At 42.3% G+C, this 20,038-nt stretch overlaps 1 protein-coding gene across 8 annotated transcripts in view; it reads left to right on the top strand.

The window, feature by feature from the left end:
- The window catches only part of LOC119966020 (triple functional domain protein), a 684,537-nt gene that overhangs the window by 244,578 nt on the left and 419,921 nt on the right, over nucleotides 1-20,038 (top strand). For all 8 annotated transcript variants that reach the window (XM_038797164.1, XM_038797162.1, XM_038797163.1 and 5 more), the window contains exons 4-5: nucleotides 12,682-12,874; nucleotides 18,440-18,952. In XM_038797164.1, coding sequence (XP_038653092.1) covers nucleotides 12,682-12,874; nucleotides 18,440-18,952 — 706 coding nt within the window. The remainder of the gene's footprint in view (nucleotides 1-12,681; nucleotides 12,875-18,439; nucleotides 18,953-20,038) is intronic.

Genomic DNA, 20,038 nt, shown 5'->3' with positions numbered 1-20,038 from the left:
AGAACCAGTCCCAATGTCCCAGAAATCTGAAACCCTGCCCCTCGTACCATCTCTTCAGCCACATGTTCATCTGATATATCCTGCTATTTCTACTTTGATTAGCACATGGTACTGGTAGTAATCCTGATATCCCTACCTTTGAGTCCTACTTTTCAACTTGCTCCTGAAGTCCTTATACAGTATTCTGCTTTTAGGACTTCATCCCTTTTTTTACCAATACGGTTCATACCAATGTGTACCACAACCATTTGCTGTTCATCCTCCCCCTCCAGAATGTCCTGTAGCTGCTAAGAGACATCCTTGATCCTAGCACCAGGGAGCTAACGTACTACCCTGGAGTCTTGTTTGCGGCCCCGGAAATGCATGTCTATTCCACTTACAATTGAATCCCCGACAACTATTGCATTCCCACACTTTTTACTCCTTTCTGTGCAGCAAAGATAACCGTGGTGCAATGAATTTGGCTGTTGCTACTTTCCTCGGGATGTTATTCTCCCGCCGCCCCCCCCCCCCCCCCCCCCCCCCCCCCCCCCCCCCCACCTCTCCCAAAACAGTATCCAAAGCAGTATATCTGTTTTGCAGAGAAATAGCGACAGGAGATTCCTGCAGTGCCTGCTTAGTCCTCCTGTTATGCCTGGTGGTCACCCATTCCCTTCCTGCCTGTGGAATCGTATCCTGTGGTGTGACCACCTTTCTATACTTGCTAGCCATGATGTTCTCTGCCTCGCAGATTCTCCACAGTATCCCCAGCCATCGCTCCAGCTCTGAAACCCAGCTTCCAGGATCTGCAGCTGGAGACGCTTCCTGCACACATGCTGGCCCTGGCATGGAAAATGTTCCTGACTGCCCCTTCATAGATCAGGAAGAGCACACCACGGCATTGAGTTCTCCTGCCATGAATTAGCCCTTTTAAAGTAAAATTGCAACCAGCGGTTATCCTTCGAATAGACGATAGCCTCTGCTTTATTGTTTCTCATTTGAGTAATACAGCTTATCTGAAAAAAGAATAACAATTAACAGATATGTTTCTTGATAGACGATAATAAATATAGATTCATTTCAACATATTTTGACAATTATAGAAACTAGAACGATTTTTAGGTATCTTGTGATGAAAACTAGATGCATCACTTTTTGGTGACCTAATTTGGATTCATTTATAAAGCCTAATCCAAAGTGAGGTAGAATATTTGGTCTTACTGATTGTAATAAGGAATTAAAATTATATGTATCTCACAGAATTTACAGTGCAGAAGGAGGCCATTCGGCCCATCGAGTCTGCATCGGCTCTTGGAAAGAGCACCCCACCCAACACTAAGGGCAATTTTGGACACTAAGGGCAATTTATCAGGGCCAATCCACCTAACCTGCACATCTTTGGACTGTGGGAGGAAACCGGAGCACCCGGAGGAAACCCACGCACACACGGGGAGGATGTGCAGACTCCGCACAGACAGTGCCCCAAGCCGGAATCGAACCTGGGACCCTGGAGCTGTGAAACAGTTGTGCTACCCACAATGCTACCGTGCTGCCCAGATCCTATCAGAAAGAGGATCTTCATGAAACTTGATGATTTATTAAGGAATTTCATTTAATGCACTAGACTGAAATATATAAAGCTGTTGATGACTTTCAAGGCAACTGAGTAGTGGTCAGTAAAGGATTTCTAAACCTTGAAAGAAAGATATTATCGAGGAAAGTAAGGTTTCTAATTAGGGAGAACTAATTCCCATAATCATAATAGTAATATTCATATAATTGTAATATTAATCTTGCCATCCTACTAATATATGAAAATTTAAAACATAAAATACTTCCAATTGATTATTAAAAATTTGTCAAACTGGTGACATTGTTGGAGTACCAAAATGCTGAATTTAGTTTTCTTACCCAAATGCTTATTTCTACACACTCAAATCTGTACAAACTGTGAAGTTTGCCAATTGCAACTAAAGTAAAAGCAAATTACATTACTCTAGCGCCTTTCATGTGAAAAATGTGTCCCCGGCACTTCACGAAGGCATGAAGAATGAAATAGATACCATCTGAAAGAGATGTGAAGAATGGTCATGGAAGATAATTTGAAGCAAGATCTGAGAGGAGTAAATGGGAAAGAATTGAGATTTATGGAGGGAATTCTAGTTTTTTGGGAGACTCGGGAAGCTGAAGGCACAACCATCAAGGTCCGATGAAGCGAGGATGCATAACAGCTAGAGTTAAAGACCATGAGTTTGAGGAAAATTTGGAAATAGGAAAGAGCTAAAATATGAGGGGGTGTTGGGGGCCAAGAAGCCAATGTAGGTCAGTAAAGGGATGGTGACCAAGCAGGACTCTCTACATTTTTTGTGCTAATTTTGAGATTTCAGTGCCAGAATTTTCCTTTTATAAGTGCCCTCCAAAAACGCTCTGTCCTTTTGACTATTTTAAATGTGGTTATGTCAGTGTTTTTAAAATATAACCTTGCTTTTGCACAAATAGATGTTCTTCACAGCATTGGTTGCTGGTAGGTGATTCAGTTATATCCAAAAATGAAACGGACATGTGGTGGGTGTACTGTATATTCACTTTAGCTGTTTCCTTTGTGTCGAAAATGTGTTTGCAAATCAGTAAATCATGAGCTGGTTTAGCTCAGTGGGCTAGACAGCTGGTTTCTAATGCAGAACAAGGCCAGCAGCGCAGGTTCAATTCCGTACCAGCTTACCTGAACAGGTGCCGGAATGTGGCGACTGGGGGCTTTTCATAGCAATTTCATACTTGTGACAAGGAAAGATTATTATTATCATTAGTTAGACACCATATTCCACTATATAAAATTGAAAGAGCTATTCCAAACCAGTCATCTGTCCGAAAGCCTTAAGTGCTCAGTATGTTTAAACTGTGGTCATAAATTACTTTTAATGAGGCACACCAACCAGGAATGGTGGGTACTGTTATTTGATATACCCTTTTCCCGATCTTTCTCCATTAAGTAATGTGCTATGTTATTTATATGAATTAAGATTGACTATATACATTGAGTGGGTGATTGCTTTAGGATATTAAAGAGACATTTATTGACACTGGGGCAAGAGTGGAGTTATAATATTTCACACCGCCAAGGTCCCAGATTCGATCCCGGCTCTGGGTCACTGTCCGTATGGAGTTTGCTCATTCTCCATATGTCTGCGTGGGTCTCACCCCACAACCCAAAGGTGTGCAGGGTAGGTGGATTGACCATACTAAATTGCCCCTTAATCGGGGAAAAGAAAACCTGAGTAAAGATTGTTTTCTGGTCTTCTACTTCACCAACTGGCTTAAAAGCTAGCCAACCTCCTTCAATTGTACCCACACTAAAGAAAGTGATAATGTAGAGACAGTCTGCCTGCTGTGATACTTAAATCACTTTTACAAAACTTTGTGTATTTGGGAATTTGTCAGTTACTTGTGACAATTTTTCATTTTCATTTTTCATTTTCAATGGCTTCTCTTCTTAACTTACATTTACAATTACATGCTAGAATATTTCTCACAGCCACTCATGATGTATATTTAGTGAAAGCATTGAATTTGATCTTCCACTTTCTATGAGCAGAATTACACTAAATTTTCAAAGTTGAAAAAGAATTAATTATTGCTTTTTTAAAACATCATTATTTTGTGAAAAATAACATTTTCACCATAGCTAGATTTAAGGAGCTACTGTGTGTGTAACAGAAACTACTTTGTATATCACAATTATAGAAAGATTATTCTGTAGTTCGTATTGGTTTGATTTGGCTTTATTGCCAACGTACCGTTGAATTTCTTTTCTCGTGTCAGAGCCACAATGTGGTTGCATCTGTGCATTGAGTTGGCAAAAATGCAATTTTTGAAGCGATGGTCAATAAGTGGCCAAGGAGGGTACTCACCATCCAGTTAAGGACGGCGGACAGGCTCCTGAGGATGGAAGGGTCAATAGGAGACCCTTTAGTCCTGGAAAATCAGCAGCCCCCATTACCAGAATTTGAAACTGCCAATGCATGCGCGCGAGAGAGATAGTGGCGAGGCGGCAAGAGGGGGGAGAGGCGAGGCGGCAAGTGGGCGGAGAGGCGAGGCGGCAAGAGGGAGAAGAGGCGAGGCGGCAAGAGGGAGGAGAGGCGAGGCGGCAAGAGGATGGCCTGTGGCTGTAGCTGTGACCATCTCAGAAACATCACTTGCGGGCGGTAGATCAGAAATGTTGGATGGAGTTCTGGCCCCTTGTCTGAAGCTGGGAAGTTGCCTTATTCCTGGAGCCAACATCAGCGGGGAGCCGAATACTAGCTGGAAAATTCCTGTCAGTGTCTACTGTATCATTAATTAATTTAAAGACCTTCATTGTCTACCCACCACCTATCATCCATCTGCTTTCAAAATGAACCGATGGTTCAACGATGCTAGCCATTGCCGGGAACTTGCTGTTCTGTCCCCTACTGTTCCCACCTTCGAGGCTGTTTATTAATTTGGCCCGTAGTGTTTACCAACATGTTGCTCTTCAATAAATGTCTTACGCAAATAAATATCATGTCTCCAGGATTCAAACATAGTTCTTGAAACCCATCAAATGTTCTCCTTTGTCAGTATTTAGAAATGTTATTATGAAGATTGCATTTCAAATTTCCTTAGTTTAGATTCAAAATAGTGCCCCGTGATTGAAATAATGAATTTGCTCAATTCCGAACATTGTGGAGTAGTCTTCAAGCATAATCATTACGATCCCAGACCAGACCTCAACAAGGATACTGGACAGAAACTCAAATATTTTATTTTAATTTGTAAGATCTTGAGGAAAGGATACCTCACTCCAGGACCGATTTCAAGCAGAAGAGGGACAGAGTGTACAAAAACAAATGTTACTACGAGCACAGTATTAAAATATCTTTAAGATCACACGAGAAAGTAGTTTACAGTTACTCCTTAAACAATGCTAGTTAATACAGTGACACAATAACCTTTAACTCCTATCTTTATTCCATCTCAGCTGTTAATCCACTTTTAAATGCACTTTTAAATAGTTAGCACTCAGGCCTACTTGCTTAAGAGATGGCCTTTGAGAATGTTTTCAGAGATGGACCCAAATCATACCAAGACAATGCAGGACCTCTAGCTGAAGTCTTCAGAAACTGTTTTCATAGTTTCACTTCCACCTCCAGAACTGCATGCCTGCTTTTCTGCAAAAAGCCTGGTCCTCTAGCTCCTCTCATTAGTTAGATAATCTTACCAACTGATTAACTAACTAACTACTGATTAACTAATTAACTATCTAATTAACTACTCCATAGGGAACCCTTAATGCAAACAAAATTCATAAACCCAATCTTTTATGATGCTTTAATTGTCCCAAAAACATAGTTGGCTTTTAAACCAGGATTATTTTTCAAAACTGCACTAACCCAGGCTTTTAACCTTTACTGCACCAAATTCATATACAATATATCTGAAATTCCACTTTTCATCACATAATCTCGATATTTTTGTCGCCTGCAATTTCAATTTCCTATCTTTCTCTCATGTTTACATCCCTGTCTTTGGCGTGCTAAAATGAAGTCAATGCAAACTGGAGGAGCAACACCGTACATTCTGATTAGGCACTTTACAGCTTTCTGGACCTAACATTGAATTGAGCTGTTTCAGGCCATGAGGGGCCTCACGGTAGCATGGTGGTTAGCATCAATGCTTCACAGCTCCAGGGTCCCAGGTTCGATTCCCGGCTGGGTCACTGTCTGTGTGGAGTCTGCACGTCCTCCCCGTGTGTGCGTGGGTTTCCTCCGGGTGCTCCGGTTTCCTCCCACAGTCCAAAGATGTGCGGGTTAGGTGGATTGGCCATGCTAAATTGCCCGTAGTGTAAGGTTAATGGGGGGATTGTTGGGTTGCGGGTATACAGGTTACGTGAGTTTGAGTAGGGTGATCATTGCTCGGCACAACATCGAGGGCCGAAGGGCCTGTTCTGTGCTGTACTGTTCTATAGATTCTATAGCTCTCTCCTCCATTTGTATATTATCTCTCTCTTCTTTTCTCCCCAACTCTGCTTTCAAAGAGCACTGATCCTTGTTCTGTGAACACATTCTGCCATCTGACCTCTAGACCAGTGTTTTTCAAACTTTTTCTTCCCTGGAACCCACTGATACCAACTGGCCAACATTCACGACCCATGCCGGCCGATTTACGCGACCCACACCGGCTGACCTTCACGTACCACCATTATTTCTTACCTATAATGTGACAGGTGAGCTTGCCTGGCCTTCACAATCTCACTTGGTTTGCCATTCAATGTTATATTTCTGCTAAGTACTTCAGCTGACCATTAAAGTTCTTGCTGCATCCTTTGAAAAACAACAGAGGTTTGTCCTCAAACTTGCCATGCGTAGTTTACAAATGTCTTTGCAGTTTTGAAGGTTTAAAACTTTCATTTACCGGTACTTCCCTACCTATAACACATATGGGCTTTACATTCTGATTTGAATTGGCACAATTAACAAAGCCACACCTAAAGAAAAATATTTCCTCTGTGATTTTGCGCCCAAATCACGGACATACAGTGTGTGTGGCGTCAATGTACCTGCCGGGCACGTCACATGCTGTCTGATGCTGCTTCCAGCGTGAAGACATCATAGTTTTTTAAAAAGAAATTTGGTCCTGGGACATTGGATACTCTTTGGAGACGCTACTCCCGAATTTTGACAACCTTATGGACTTATGGCCGGTTTTTACTGTACTGCCGCAGGTGAGGCTCAGATGTTCAGTCTCGTCGTTTGGAGTCAGCTGTAAGTTAATAATTAACCAGGGGTCTCAAACTCAAAATAATTTTTCATCCACCTCTTTTTCCAAATCTGAAACTTCTTCTTTGTAAAGTAGTGACATAAGTATTGACAATCCCCTTACTTAACACTCTTTTCTTCGATGTGTTGTAGCAGTGTGATGAACATGTAGTAGTTTTGGCTTTGTATTTGCACTTGCCAAACTTTTAATTACTTTTGGAAAGCATCTATTTCTTCACTGTGCCGAAAGCAATCATCATCCTTCCTTTACAATTTGAGGTTCAGTTCCTTTAGAATTGAAAAGATGTTTGCTTTAGTGACTAGAAGCCAGGGTCCAGTGACGTACCACAGGGATCTGTGCTGCGTCCCCTATTGTTTGTTATTTACATGGACAACACAGATGACCATGTGGGGGTAAGATCAATAAGTTTGCGGATGACACATAGATTGTCGGGGAGGTTGAGTGTCTTGGGTTGCAGGAAGATATAGATGGGATGATCAAATGGGCAGAAAAGTAGCAGATGGAATTTAACCCTGAAAATTATGAGGTGATGCACTTTGAAAGGAGCACTGTTACAAGAATGTATTCAATGAATGGCATGACACTGGGAAGTTCTGAGGAACAAAGGGACCTTGATGTGTTTGTCGAAATCACTGGAGACAGAAGGGCAGGTTAATATGGTGGTGAAAAGACAACAATCGAGGCATAGAAAGTCCCGAAGACGTGCTTGTTAGGTGAATTGGACATTCTGAATTCTCCCTCAGTACGTGAATAGGCGCCGGATGTTGCGACAAGGGGATTTTTTCAGTAACTTCATTGCAGTGTTAGTGTAAGCCTACCTGTGACACTAATGCAGATGATTATTATAATTAGATCACAAAAACAGGGAGGTCATGTTGGAGTTATGTGAGGCCACAGCTGGAGTACTGTGTGCAATTCTGGTCGCTACATTATAGGAATGATGTGATTGCACTGGAGGGGGTGTAGAGGGGATTCACCAGGATGTTGCCTGGGATGGAACATTTGCGTTACAAAGGAAGGTTGGATAGGCTTGGGTTGTTTTTACTGGAGCAGAGAAGATTGAGGGGTGAACTGTTCAAAGTGGAAAAGATTTTGAGGGGCATGGATAGGGTGGTTGGGGAGCAGCTGTTTCCCTTAGTTGAAGTTTCAATTACAAGGGGACACAAATTCAAGGTGAAGGGCAGGAAGTTTAGTGGAGATTTGAAGAGACGGTCTGAAATGTGCTGCCTGGGAGTGTGGTCAAGGCGGGTTGCCTCAAATCCTTCAAAAAGTACTTGGATGAACACTTGGCACACCATAACATTCAAGACCATGGACCAAGTGCTGGCAAATGGGATTAGGTAGCCAGGTCAGGTGCAGACTTTATGGGCTGAAGGGTCGCTTTGCTGCGTTATTCTGTGAAGGTAACACAAGTTGGCATCTAACTCTCATTTGCCAGTACTCCCTGCATATAACACACATGGGCTTTGCATCCTGATTTGCATAGTAATCTTTATTATTGTCACAAGTAGGCTTATATTAACACTGCAATGATGTTACTGTAAAAATCCCTTTGGTGCCTGTTCAGGTACACTGAGGGAGAATTCAGAACGTCCAATTCACCTAACAGCACGCCTTTTGGGACTTGTGGGAGGAAACCGGAGCACCCGGAGGAAACCCGTTCAGACTCTGCAGAGGCAGTGAACCAAACCGGGAATCGAATCTGGGACCCTGGCGCTGTGAAGCAACAGTGCTAACCGTTGTCCTACCGTGCCGCATTGGCACAATGAACACAGCCAAACCTCAAGAAATCATCTTTATACTGCTTTTTTCCCTATTTCAATTTCTTAATGGGTTGTTCACCAGAGGCCCTAGAGTTATGTATGCAGCTCAGACTAGCACTGCTTTCTCTGCCGTGGACTCTCCTGTACAGTTCTCCCCAGCAAATTCCGTTGTGAGATCCTGGCCTGTTTGTGTCTCTGGCCCTCTCTTCCTTATAACAAAATGATCCATCTTCACAGTCCTATTGCCTAACTTGCCAGCAGCTACAAAATGGAAGAATCCAAAGCATGGATGTACAGGACGCGTGACATCAGTGTACATGTTGGGCACGCGACCTGCTCTATGCTGCCGCTTCTGGTAGGAACAAAGAACAAAGAAAATTACAGCGCAGGAACAGGCCCTTTGGCCCTCCAAGCCTGCACTGACCATGCTACCTGTATGTACTAAAACTCCCTTCCCTTCCAGGGACCATATACCTCTATTCCCATCGGATTCAAAGTGCAGATTAGGTTGCGGGGATAGGGTGGGGTGGGCAGGGCAGTGGCCCTGGGTAGAATGCTCTTTTGGAGGGCCGGTGCAGGCTCGATGGGTCGAATAGCCTCCTTCTGCAATGTACGGGTTCGATGATTATATGAGTACTTTTTAAATTGTAGTTGCTTCTTTAATGGAAGGAAAAGTTCAGTATCTTACTGTGGTCTGCACTAATGTTTTGCTAGAAAAGTAAAGTGAACAGCAGTGCTTCTTGATGTGCCAAAATAAATAGTAACCGTTAATACTATGTTTATGGAATTTGTTTAACTCCAGGCTACTGAAATATTCACACAATACATTTTCCATATAACATGGTTTATACTTGTACCCGATTCCTTAAAACGTGTGCATGCTCATCCTGCAATTAAGGATCCCATTTGTTTAACACTGAGTTAACACTGAGTTTAACAAGTTCTGTTGAAACATAGTGAACACCTGTCGCAGAATTGTAGCCCCAGGACATTGCTGCACAAGTTCCTCGAGGTAGATGTGTACCTTCTACAAGATCCCTAAAGCAAATGATCAGACCTTCCGTTGAAACCTGAGAGTTGCACCACCTATAAGGATGAGGGTAGTGAACGCCATCATCTGCAAGTTATCCTGCAAGCCACGCACCATTCTCACTTGGAACTATATTACATTCCTTCACAGTTTCTGCATCAAAGACCTCCTGCATAGCATTATGGATGTACCTGCATCATACTGACTGTAGTGATTCAGAAGGCAACTCATCACTAATCAAGGGCAATTAGGGGTGGACAATAAATGCTGGCCATGCCAGTGACACTGACATTTCATGAACGAATAACAAAAAAGTGATACAAGTCTGATAAATCAGAGATAGGGAATGCTCTGGAAGTAATTTTCCGATCAAAGCACACAATGGCCTACTTATGTTGAGAACAAGTGCTGCCATGTGGGTTCAAAAGTCAGATTTGTGCAGCTGTATTGAAAGGGATGCAATTTGTTTATATGCTGCAGATACACTTATTTTGATGCCACCCTGGGCATCTGCACAGTCAATTCCACCCACACGTGCCCCGGAGCCACAGTACAAGTGGATTAACCAATAATTCTTATAAAAATTCCTGAAGTCTTGGGCTCTTGGCTGCCCAATAATTAGTCACCAGCTTTGTAAGTTGAAACACAATTACTGTTTATTTATAACAAGAATAATGGTGAAACATGCAGCCGATACAGTTGGTTAAATATTAATAAGTACTTAACTTCTACTTTAACTTACCTCCCACCCCTCTATACACACACAAAACAGACAAACACGGGAGGGCGCGGGGTCGGGGGGGAAGAAGGAAGGAATGTAACTGATAGTTCCTTGCAGGCTTTCTCCACATTAAGATTGTAAATCCACAATCCTTGTGTTTTTAAAGAAATTTAGAGTGCCCAATTAAGAGGCAATTTAGTGTGGCCAGTCTACCTACCCTGCACATCTTTGGGTTGTGGGGGTGAGACCCACTCAGACGCAGGGAGAATGTGCACAGTCCTCATTTTGAAGCCTGTACTAACAATTTTCCTGGAGAGACAGTTACCCTGTTTTATCACAATATACTCTCCGTTTGTGACTTGCATTTCAGGCCCTTATTTCAGAAATCCAACACTCACAGGTTTATTGGAGAGAGATTTAGTTGAATTTTTTTGGAAGAGGCTGAGCAACAGCTTTCTGGAGAGGATTTAGCTGGATCTGTACTGCCAAAATCAAGAGTGAAAGCAAATGGAACTTCGTGGCTCTGAGAAACATTCCAATGGGATAAAATCCAATCCCCACCTATTACCGGGCACAGCACAGCCTTTTGGAACAATTCATTGGCCATCAGCCAAGTCAATCAAACTGAGACATTCTTGATGCTGGCCAGTCGGCAATCACCTGTCTAAAACAGCCCAGCTGTCTGTTGGAATTAAAGAGACCAGGCCACTACTTCCTTCTGCTTGAGTTAAGGATACAGGCTGCCTTAAAGACGCATGTCCATAACACATCCATGGATTAAAATTATAACAGAAAAATAAAAGAAAGGGGAAATAAGAGAATAAACAAGAACAAACAGGAAGGACCCTACAACTCTTGATGTTTTGAGCACTGATGAGGCGATCTTTGACCTCATCCCAATTATAAGATGCATCTCTTACATTATCCCCATCTCGAATTTCACCACCCTCTCCATCATCCTCTGGAAAGAAATTTAGCTCTCAGATTAATTTTCAAACTCTCAGCTCCCTTCCTTCTGCCACGACAACTGTTTTCACTTGCCACAATACCTCTGCTGTTGCAACCTGCAAATATACTTCCTTTCTTTTGTCTTTAACATCCTTGTTCCAAGAACTTTAATTACTGGCTAGATTCAGATTTAACACCTATATTATTTTAATCACCTGTAATAGTGAATAACTAAGAGAAGGTATGAATTCTATTGAATTATTAAGTAGAAATAAAACTAGGAAAGTTTAAATTGGCAGGGCTTCTACTTCCAGTTATTCATCAAGTTCATCCAATCACAAAGCAGCACCGCTGAGCTTATTATGGGAGTTAGAAATCCTTCATGTTTCCATCAGATCCAGCTCTGCATACAAACATATGTCCAGAATTTTCTGTTTTACATGTCAGTAAACTTTTTTTGTACTCATCAAATTGACAACTGTTAATGTTAAAGACAATGGATATTTTCCTGTTTTCAGCATTCCATGCCAACGTCAAATATTCCATAGGCAAGTATAACCGGATTTAGAGAAATATTTATTTTATTCTTCTCTAACAACGTGACTGAACTATCCTTGCTTCTTCTGAGCTAAGCTGGTTAAGAAATATAAGCTGTTGTAATTTGTAATTTTGTGCTTGTTGTTTGGAACTGGATTATGACTAACTAAATTGATTTAAGCCCTGTGTTAAGATATTCATACTGATTTGAAATGGTTCGGGCCCAGGTCTGAGAGGTCCTTCTTTGACATACTCCAATGGAGTCACCTGCTCTTATTTCTCTCTGCACTTCTGCATCCTGTATGGAGAGTCACCAATTAGATCTTTAGTCTCTGATTGTTGTGCTACCAGATGAAGATATAGATGCAAAAGAATTGTTTTTAGTCCTATTCTGTGCTGCAGCAGCTAATTTCAAGCAGAGTGGTGATAAATCTGCTGAAATTGATTTGGCACACTGCATTAGCAAAGAGAAAAATTAAGTTGATTCCAACACCTAATCATTATCCATTCATCCTGCTATACATACTTATCTGGACATTTGGTGGGAGCAGCATCAGACTTATTTGTGAGGCTCATATAACCTGCTGACTCTTGACTGTTTGGGTTCACACTGGGCTGAGTACTGGATGATGGAGGGTGCTCAGCGTTTATTGAATTATATTTCAGTAAAGTGTTCCTGAGAGCCAAAGCTTGAAAAAAGGAAAGGGAAAGCAAAAGTTGTTTCAGGTTATTTATTTGAACAAATCTAATTTGTAGTCTTTCTCTGAACTCCTGAAGCTAACACTTTGCAAAATGTTAGCCAAAATCTAAACCATGTCACTGTTGAAGCGCTGTTGCTGTTGTTATGCTATTTGCTTTGCCTTGTACATATTTATTTTCAGGATGTAACTTGTGTTTCTTTTCTGCAGTGAGGAAGTATGTAAGCGAGGGTTCACTGTGATAGTTGACATGCGTGGATCCAAATGGGACTCCATTAAACCGCTGCTGAAGATTCTCCAGGAGTCTTTTCCTGGCTGTATTCACGTTGCACTGATCATCAAGCCAGACAACTTCTGGCAGAAGCAAAGGACTAACTTTGGCAGTTCTAAGTTCGAATTTGAGGTACTTCCAAAACTTAAGTATTAGACTAATGTTCCGCTGCCTCTCAAGTAACCTTTTTGGCTACACTGTGTTTTCTTCCTACATATTAATGTTTGAAAACCATGTTACACAGAACAAAGCAATATTAATAATGTGGGAAAATTACAAAATTTCTCTGTACATTTTGTGAAAACACATACGTTATTGTCAGATTGTGATATAATTGTTCAACCCAGTTAAGCAGTGCTCAGAGGAAGTTTAAGAAACCAGTCTCATGAGCTGTTATAAAGAAGAACAAAGAAAAATTACAGCACAGGAACAGGCCCTTCGGCCCTCCAAGCCTGCGCTGATCCAGATCCTCTATCTAAAACTGTTGCCTATTTTCTAAGGATCTGTATCCCTCTGCTCCCTGTCCATTTATTTATCTGTCTAGATACATCTTAAAGATGCTATCGTGCCCGCCTCCACCACCTTCGCCGGCAATGCGTTCCAGGCACCCACCACCCTCTGCGTAAAGAACTTTCCACGTATATCTCCCTGAAACTTTTCCCCTCTCACCTTGAACTCGTGACCCCTAGTAATTGAGTCCCCACTCTGGGGGAAAAAGCTTCTTGCTATTCACCCTGCCTATACCTTTCATGATTTTGTAGACCTCAATAAGGTCCTCCCCTCATCCTCGTCCTTTCTGATGAAAATAATCCTAATCTACTCAACCTCTCTTCATAGCTAGCACCCTCCATACCAGGCAACATCCTGGTGAACCTCCTCTGCACCTTCTCCAAAGCATCCACATCCTTTTGGTAATGTGGCGACCAGAACTGTACTCAGTATTCCAAATGTGGCCGAACCAAAGTCTTATACAACTGTAACATGACCTGCCAACTCTTGTACCAACTCAATACCCCTTCCAATGAAGGAAAGCATGCCGTATGCCTTCTTAACCACTCTATCGACCTGCGCAGCCACCTTCAGGGTACAATGGACCTGAACACCCAGATCTCTCTACATCAATTTTCCCTAGGGCTTTTTCATTTACCATATAGTTCGCTCTTGAATTGGATCTTCCAAAATGCATCACCTCACATTTGCCCGGATTGAACTCCATCTGCCATTTCTCTGCCCAACTGCAATCTATCTATATTCTGCTGTATTTTCTGACAGTCACCTTCACTATCTGCTACTCCACCAATCTTAGTATCATCTGCAAACTTTCTAATCAGACCACCTATACCGTCCTCCAGATCATTTATGTATATCACAAACAACAGTGGTCCCAGCATGGATCCCTGTGAAACACCACTGGTCACAGTTCTCCATTTTGAGAAACTCCCTTCCACTACTACTCTGTCTCCTGTTGCATTCTTTATCCGTCTAGCTAGTACACCCTGGACCCCATGAGACTTCACTTTCTCCATCGGCCTTCCATGGGAAACCTTATCAAACGCCTTGCTGAAGTCCATGTATGTGACATCTACAGCCCTTCCCTCATCAATCAACTTTGTCACTTCCTCAAAGAATTCTATTAAGTTGGTAAGACATGACCTTCCCTGCACAAAACCATGCTGCCTATCACTGATAAGCCCATTTTCTTCCAAATGGGAATAGATCCTGTCCCTCAGTATCTTCTGCAGCAGCTTCCCTACCACTGACGTCAGGCTCACCAGTCTATAATTACCTGGATTATCTCTGCTACCCTTCTTAAGCAAGGGGACAACATTAGCAATTCTCCAGTCCTCCGGTACCCCACCCGTGTTCAAGGATGCTGCAAAGCTATCTGTTAAGGCCCCAGCTATTTCCTCTCTCACTTCCCTCAGCAACCTGGGATAGATCCCATCCGGACCTGGAGACTTGTCCACTTTAATGGCTTTTAGAATACCCAACACATCCTCCCTCCTTATGCCGACTTAACCGAGAGTAATCAGACATCTATTCGTAACCTCAACATCCGTCATGTCCCTCTCCTCGGTGAATACCGATGCAAAGTACTCATTAAGAACCTCACCCATTTTCTCTGACTCCACGCATACCTTTCCTCCTTTGTCCTTGAGTGGGCCAACCCTTTCTCTAGTTACCCTCTTGCTCCTTATGTATGAATAAAAGGCTTTGGGATTTTCCTTAATCCTGTTTGTTAAAGATATTTCATGACCCCTTTTAGCCCTCCTGATTCCTTGTTTCAGATTGGTTCTACATTCCCGATATTCTTCCAAAGCTTCGTCGGTCTTCAGTCGCCTCAACCTCATGTATGCTTCCTCTTAGCTAATCTCACAATTTCACCTGTCATCCATGGTTCCCTAATCTTGCCATTTCTATCCCTCATTTTCACAGGGCCATGTCTGTCCTGCACTCTAATCAACTTCTCTTTCAAAGCCTCCCACATATCAAATGTGGATTTACTTTCAAACAGCTGCTCCCAATCCACATTCCCCAACTCCTGCTGAATTTTGGCATAGTTGGCCTTCCCCCAATTTAGTACTCTTCCTTTAGGACCACTCTTGTCTTTGTCCATGAGTATTCTAAAACTTAGGGAATTGTGAAAGGTGGATGTAGCTGTTACAAGGAGGCATAACTATAAGGTTCAGGGTGGGAGATATAGGAGGGATATCTGAGGTAGGTCCTTTACTCAGAGAGTGGTTAGGGTGTGGAATGGACTGCCTGCTGTGATAGTGAAGTCGAACACTTTAGGAACTTTCAAGTGGTTATTGGATAGGCACATGGAGCACACCAGAATGACAGGTAGTGGGATAGCTTGATCTTGGTTTTGGACAATGCTCGGCACAACATCGAGGGCCGAAGGGCATGGTCTGTGCTGTACTGTTCTATGTGATCACTATTCCCAAAGTAATCCCTACTGAAACTTCAATTACCTGGTCGGGCTCATTCCCCAACACCAGGTCCAGTATGGCCCCTTCCCGAGTTGGACTATTTACATACTGCTCTAGAAAACCCTCCTGGATGCTCCTTGCACATTCTGCTCCATCTAGACCTCTGGCACTAAGTGTATCCCAGTCAATGTTGGGAAAATTAAAATCTATCACCACCACCCTGTTGCTCCTACATCTTTCCATAATCTGTTTACATATTTGTACCTCTATGTCACGCTCGCTGTTGGGAGGTCTGTAGTATAGCCCCAACATTGTTACCGCACCCTTCCTATTTCTGCGCTCTGCCCATATCGCCTCACTGCTTGAGTCCTCAATAGTGCCCTCCTTCAGCACAGCTGTGATATCCTCTCTGACCAGTAATGCAACTCCTCCACCCCTTTTACCTCCCTCTCTATCCCGCCTGAAGCGTCGATATCCTGGGATATTTAGTTGCCAATGATGCCCTTTCCTCAACCAAGTCTCAGTAATCACAATAACATCATACTCCCAGGTACTAATCTAAACCCTAAGTTCATCTGCCTTACCTACTACACTTCTTGCATTAAAACAAATGCACCTCAGACCACCAGTCCCTTTGTGTTCATCATCTGCTCCCTGCCTACTCTTCCCCTTAGTCATGCTGACTTCATGATCTAGTTCCTTACAGGCTTTACTACCTCCTTACTGTCCACTAACCTCCTCATTTGGTTCCCATCCCCCAGTTATGCTAATTACTGGAGGACAAACTAATGAATTTCTCCTGATGCTTCACTTTCAGTTTGAGTATAACATTTTAATTCAAAAATCATCTCAGCCTCGAGACTCTCGGCAAAAGTGTTGTGTTTGCTGCCTATTCTGCACTGCAGTAGCTAATCTCAACCAAAGTGAAATCATTCTACGCTGAGTATAGGAAAAACATTTTTAAGCAGCGGCCTAGAATACACTGCCTGAGTGGATGGTGGGGCAGATTCAACCATGAATTTCAAAAGGAACTGGATAAACAACCTGAAGAGAGAATAATTCCAAGGCTTTGGGAAAAGGTTGGATTAGCTAAATTGCTCTTGTATTCAGCCGGCACACCCAAGTCTAAACTGACATTTGACGGACTGAATGAACTCCTTCTGTGCTGTTATATTTCTATGATCTGAGTAGATGGCAGATGTAGGAGGGTGGAGTTAATGCTGTAACTGAAAAATAATGGCTTTGATCTTCCTACTTGTTGCATCGTTGCTCATTGGATGGCAGTGTGAATTTATGGAGGTGGTAGAGAGAGATGGTGGAAGAATAGAACTGGGTATAATTGGCACACATATGGAAATGATGGTGTCAAGGGCCAGAGCATGAAGCTGAGGAAGAAGTGGAGCTCATTATGAAACCTATAGTGACTCTTAAGGTGAGGCTGAGGTGCTGTTTGAGATTTGTTGGCTGCAATTAGATAAATAGTAATGGAACTGTACATAGCCAGTTTCATAGAGCTAAGAATGGAGGAGAAGCAAATTAAGAAAATGTTAAGATTCACCTTATTAAATATTGCAGGGACATCTAGAAGTAATGTCAGCAAATAAAGTCAGAATTTAGTCCTGGCACCCTAACCCTCCACTGCCTGTTTTAATTATCTCTTTCCTTCTGAAGGTTTCAACTTGTATTGGTGAACAATTTGATGTTCAGTATATTAATGTAGCAATGTTAATACATTTACTTGCTGGAATAAGGATAATGTAAAAATTATTCCTCTGAAATCACATTCTTAAAATCTGTGTTCCTTTTGCTGGCCTGATGTTTTGAATTAAATGAATTATGAGCTTCTTACAGAAAAGAGACATGAGGTTAAAGTTTAAAATGAGCACCGGTTGTTAAGTAACACAAAAATCTTCAATGTTGCTTCATTTTCCAAACAAATAAGAATCATGAAAACTTTAATTGCCAGTTAATTGTTTTCTAAAAAATCTACAAGTACGAAACCCTTTATTGCAGTGCCGTAAGGACTGTTTTGCTGCAATCTATGGGAATGCTCCAGAATGCTGCACAGGACATGGGTTTCCACAACCAACATTATGCAGTGTATTCCTGTTTCAAAATAAACTATCCTGTATATTTGCAAAGTGAACATAGAACATAAAACATACAGTGCAGAAGGAGGCCATTCAGCCCATTGAGTCTGCACCAACCCACTTAATCCCTCACTTCCTCCCTATCCCCGTAACCCAATAACCCCATCTCACCTTTTTTTAGTCACTAAGGGCAATTTATCACGGCCAATCCATCTAACCTGCATGTCTTTGGACCGTGGGAGGAAACCAGAGCACCCGGAGGAAACCCGTGCAGACTCCGCACAGATAGTGACCCAGCAGGGAATCAAACCTGGGACCCTGGCACTGTGAAGCCACAGTGCTACCGTGCTGCCCACCCGTACAGGCATTTCCCACAGAATTGGGAGTGAAGCTTTAGAATTGGCATTTTTCAACCATAGGTCCAATAATTATTAACTTATGTTGATAATCTTGTTTCGTAAATGTATTCTCTTGTTTCTGTCGCTGTACTGCAGAGAGGAAAAAACTCAGAATCCCAGCTATGAAAAGCATAAAGCAAGAGCTATGCTGGAATGAATGGAAGTTGATCGACAAGTGACACAAGGGTCTATATTACATGTACCACTAAAGTGTAATTTTTAATAATGACTAACTCACGAGAATAAAATATACTTTTTGTTCTGTCTTGTTTTTAGACCACCATGGTGTCCATAGAAGGTCTTACCAAAGTTGTTGATCCATCCCAGCTCACTCCTGAGTTTGATGGCTGTCTGGAATATAACCATGAGGAGTGGATTGAAATCCATGTGGCCTTCGAAGACTTCATAAGCAATGCATCGCACATGTTGTCCAGACTGGAAGAACTCCAGGAGATGCTAGCAAAAAAGGACTTCCCTCAGGACTTGGAAGGAGCTAGAAAGATGATTGATGAGCATACACTACTGAAAAAGAAAGTAATCAAAGCTCCAATTGAAGAGGTGGACCTAGAAGGGCAAAGATTGCTGCAGAGAATTCAAAGTAGCGAAAGTTTTCCCCATAAGAACTCTATATCAGGGAATGCTGACTTTCAGGGTCTTGTACCAAAAGTGTCCAGTATGTTGGACAGACTGCACTCAACCAGGCAGCATCTGCATCAGATGTGGCATATTCGCAAGCTGAAACTGGATCAGTGCTTTCAGCTCAGGCTCTTTGAACAAGATGCAGAAAAGGTGAGGTTATGTGAATTGTTCAGAATACATAAACAGCTCTTATTAGTCTTGAGGCTCTTATGGTATTCCTGGTCTATATTCATGGATTTAGTTTGAATTCATACATTGTAAGTTTAGTATGTAAACTTTATTTGTGGGCACTTTAAAACATAACTGTATAAGCTGAACATCTTTTTAATTGATGCTGCAGGGTAATTATGCCAGTGCTGTACTATGAATGAGTGCGTTGGGCTTTAGATTCTTTTGTAATCAGATTTAGTGATAGACTCATTCCAGCCAATTGAGTCCATATCGGCTATTTGTGGGAAAATCCAGTCAACCCATTCCCCTGGTATAGAATAATATAGAGCCAAGACTTGACATTGCAGAGAATGGTTTTGATCTCTGCATTGTGGGCCAAGTATGCTTCAGGCACAATGTTCGCATACTTTATTAGAAAATGGAGACCAGAGGAAGGTAAATTAAATGAAGTCCCAAAATAAAGTTATTTTTAAAATTTATATACTAGGGAGGAGGTGATGGCGTAATGACATTGTCACTGGATTAGTAATCCAGAGATCCAGGTTGATGCTTTGGAGACAAGGGTTCAAATCCCACCGCGGCAGCTGGTGCAATTTAAATTCCATGAATAAAGCTGTTCTCACTAATGGTGGCTGTGAAACCATCGCCAGGTATCATAAAGAAACAATCCATTTCATTGATGTCGTTTAGGGAAGGAAATCTGCTATCCATACTTGCAGCTTGATCGATTGGCACCCCTTCTACAAACATTCACTCTTTCCAAGCAACTCACTGTCCTGACTTTGAAATATTTTGTTGTTCCTTCACTGTTGGGTCAAAATCCTGGAATCACCTTCTTAACAGCACTTAGAGTATACCTACACCACAGGGTCTGCAGAAGGCAGCTTGTTACCACGCTCTCAAGAGCTTTTGGGGATGGGTAATAAATGCTGGCCCAGCGGGGCAACACGTTAGCACAGTGTTGCTTCACAGCGCCAGGGTCCCAGGTTCGATTCCTGGCTTGGGTCACTGTCTGTGCGGAGTGTGCACGTTCTCCCCGTGTCTGCATGGGTTTCTTCTGGTTGC

Source organism: Scyliorhinus canicula, chromosome 5, assembly GCF_902713615.1.
Source record: "Scyliorhinus canicula chromosome 5, sScyCan1.1, whole genome shotgun sequence".
Taxonomy (NCBI): domain Eukaryota; kingdom Metazoa; phylum Chordata; class Chondrichthyes; order Carcharhiniformes; family Scyliorhinidae; genus Scyliorhinus; species Scyliorhinus canicula.
Note: the sequence above shows the minus strand (reverse complement) of the source record. Positions and strands in the feature narration are given on the sequence as shown.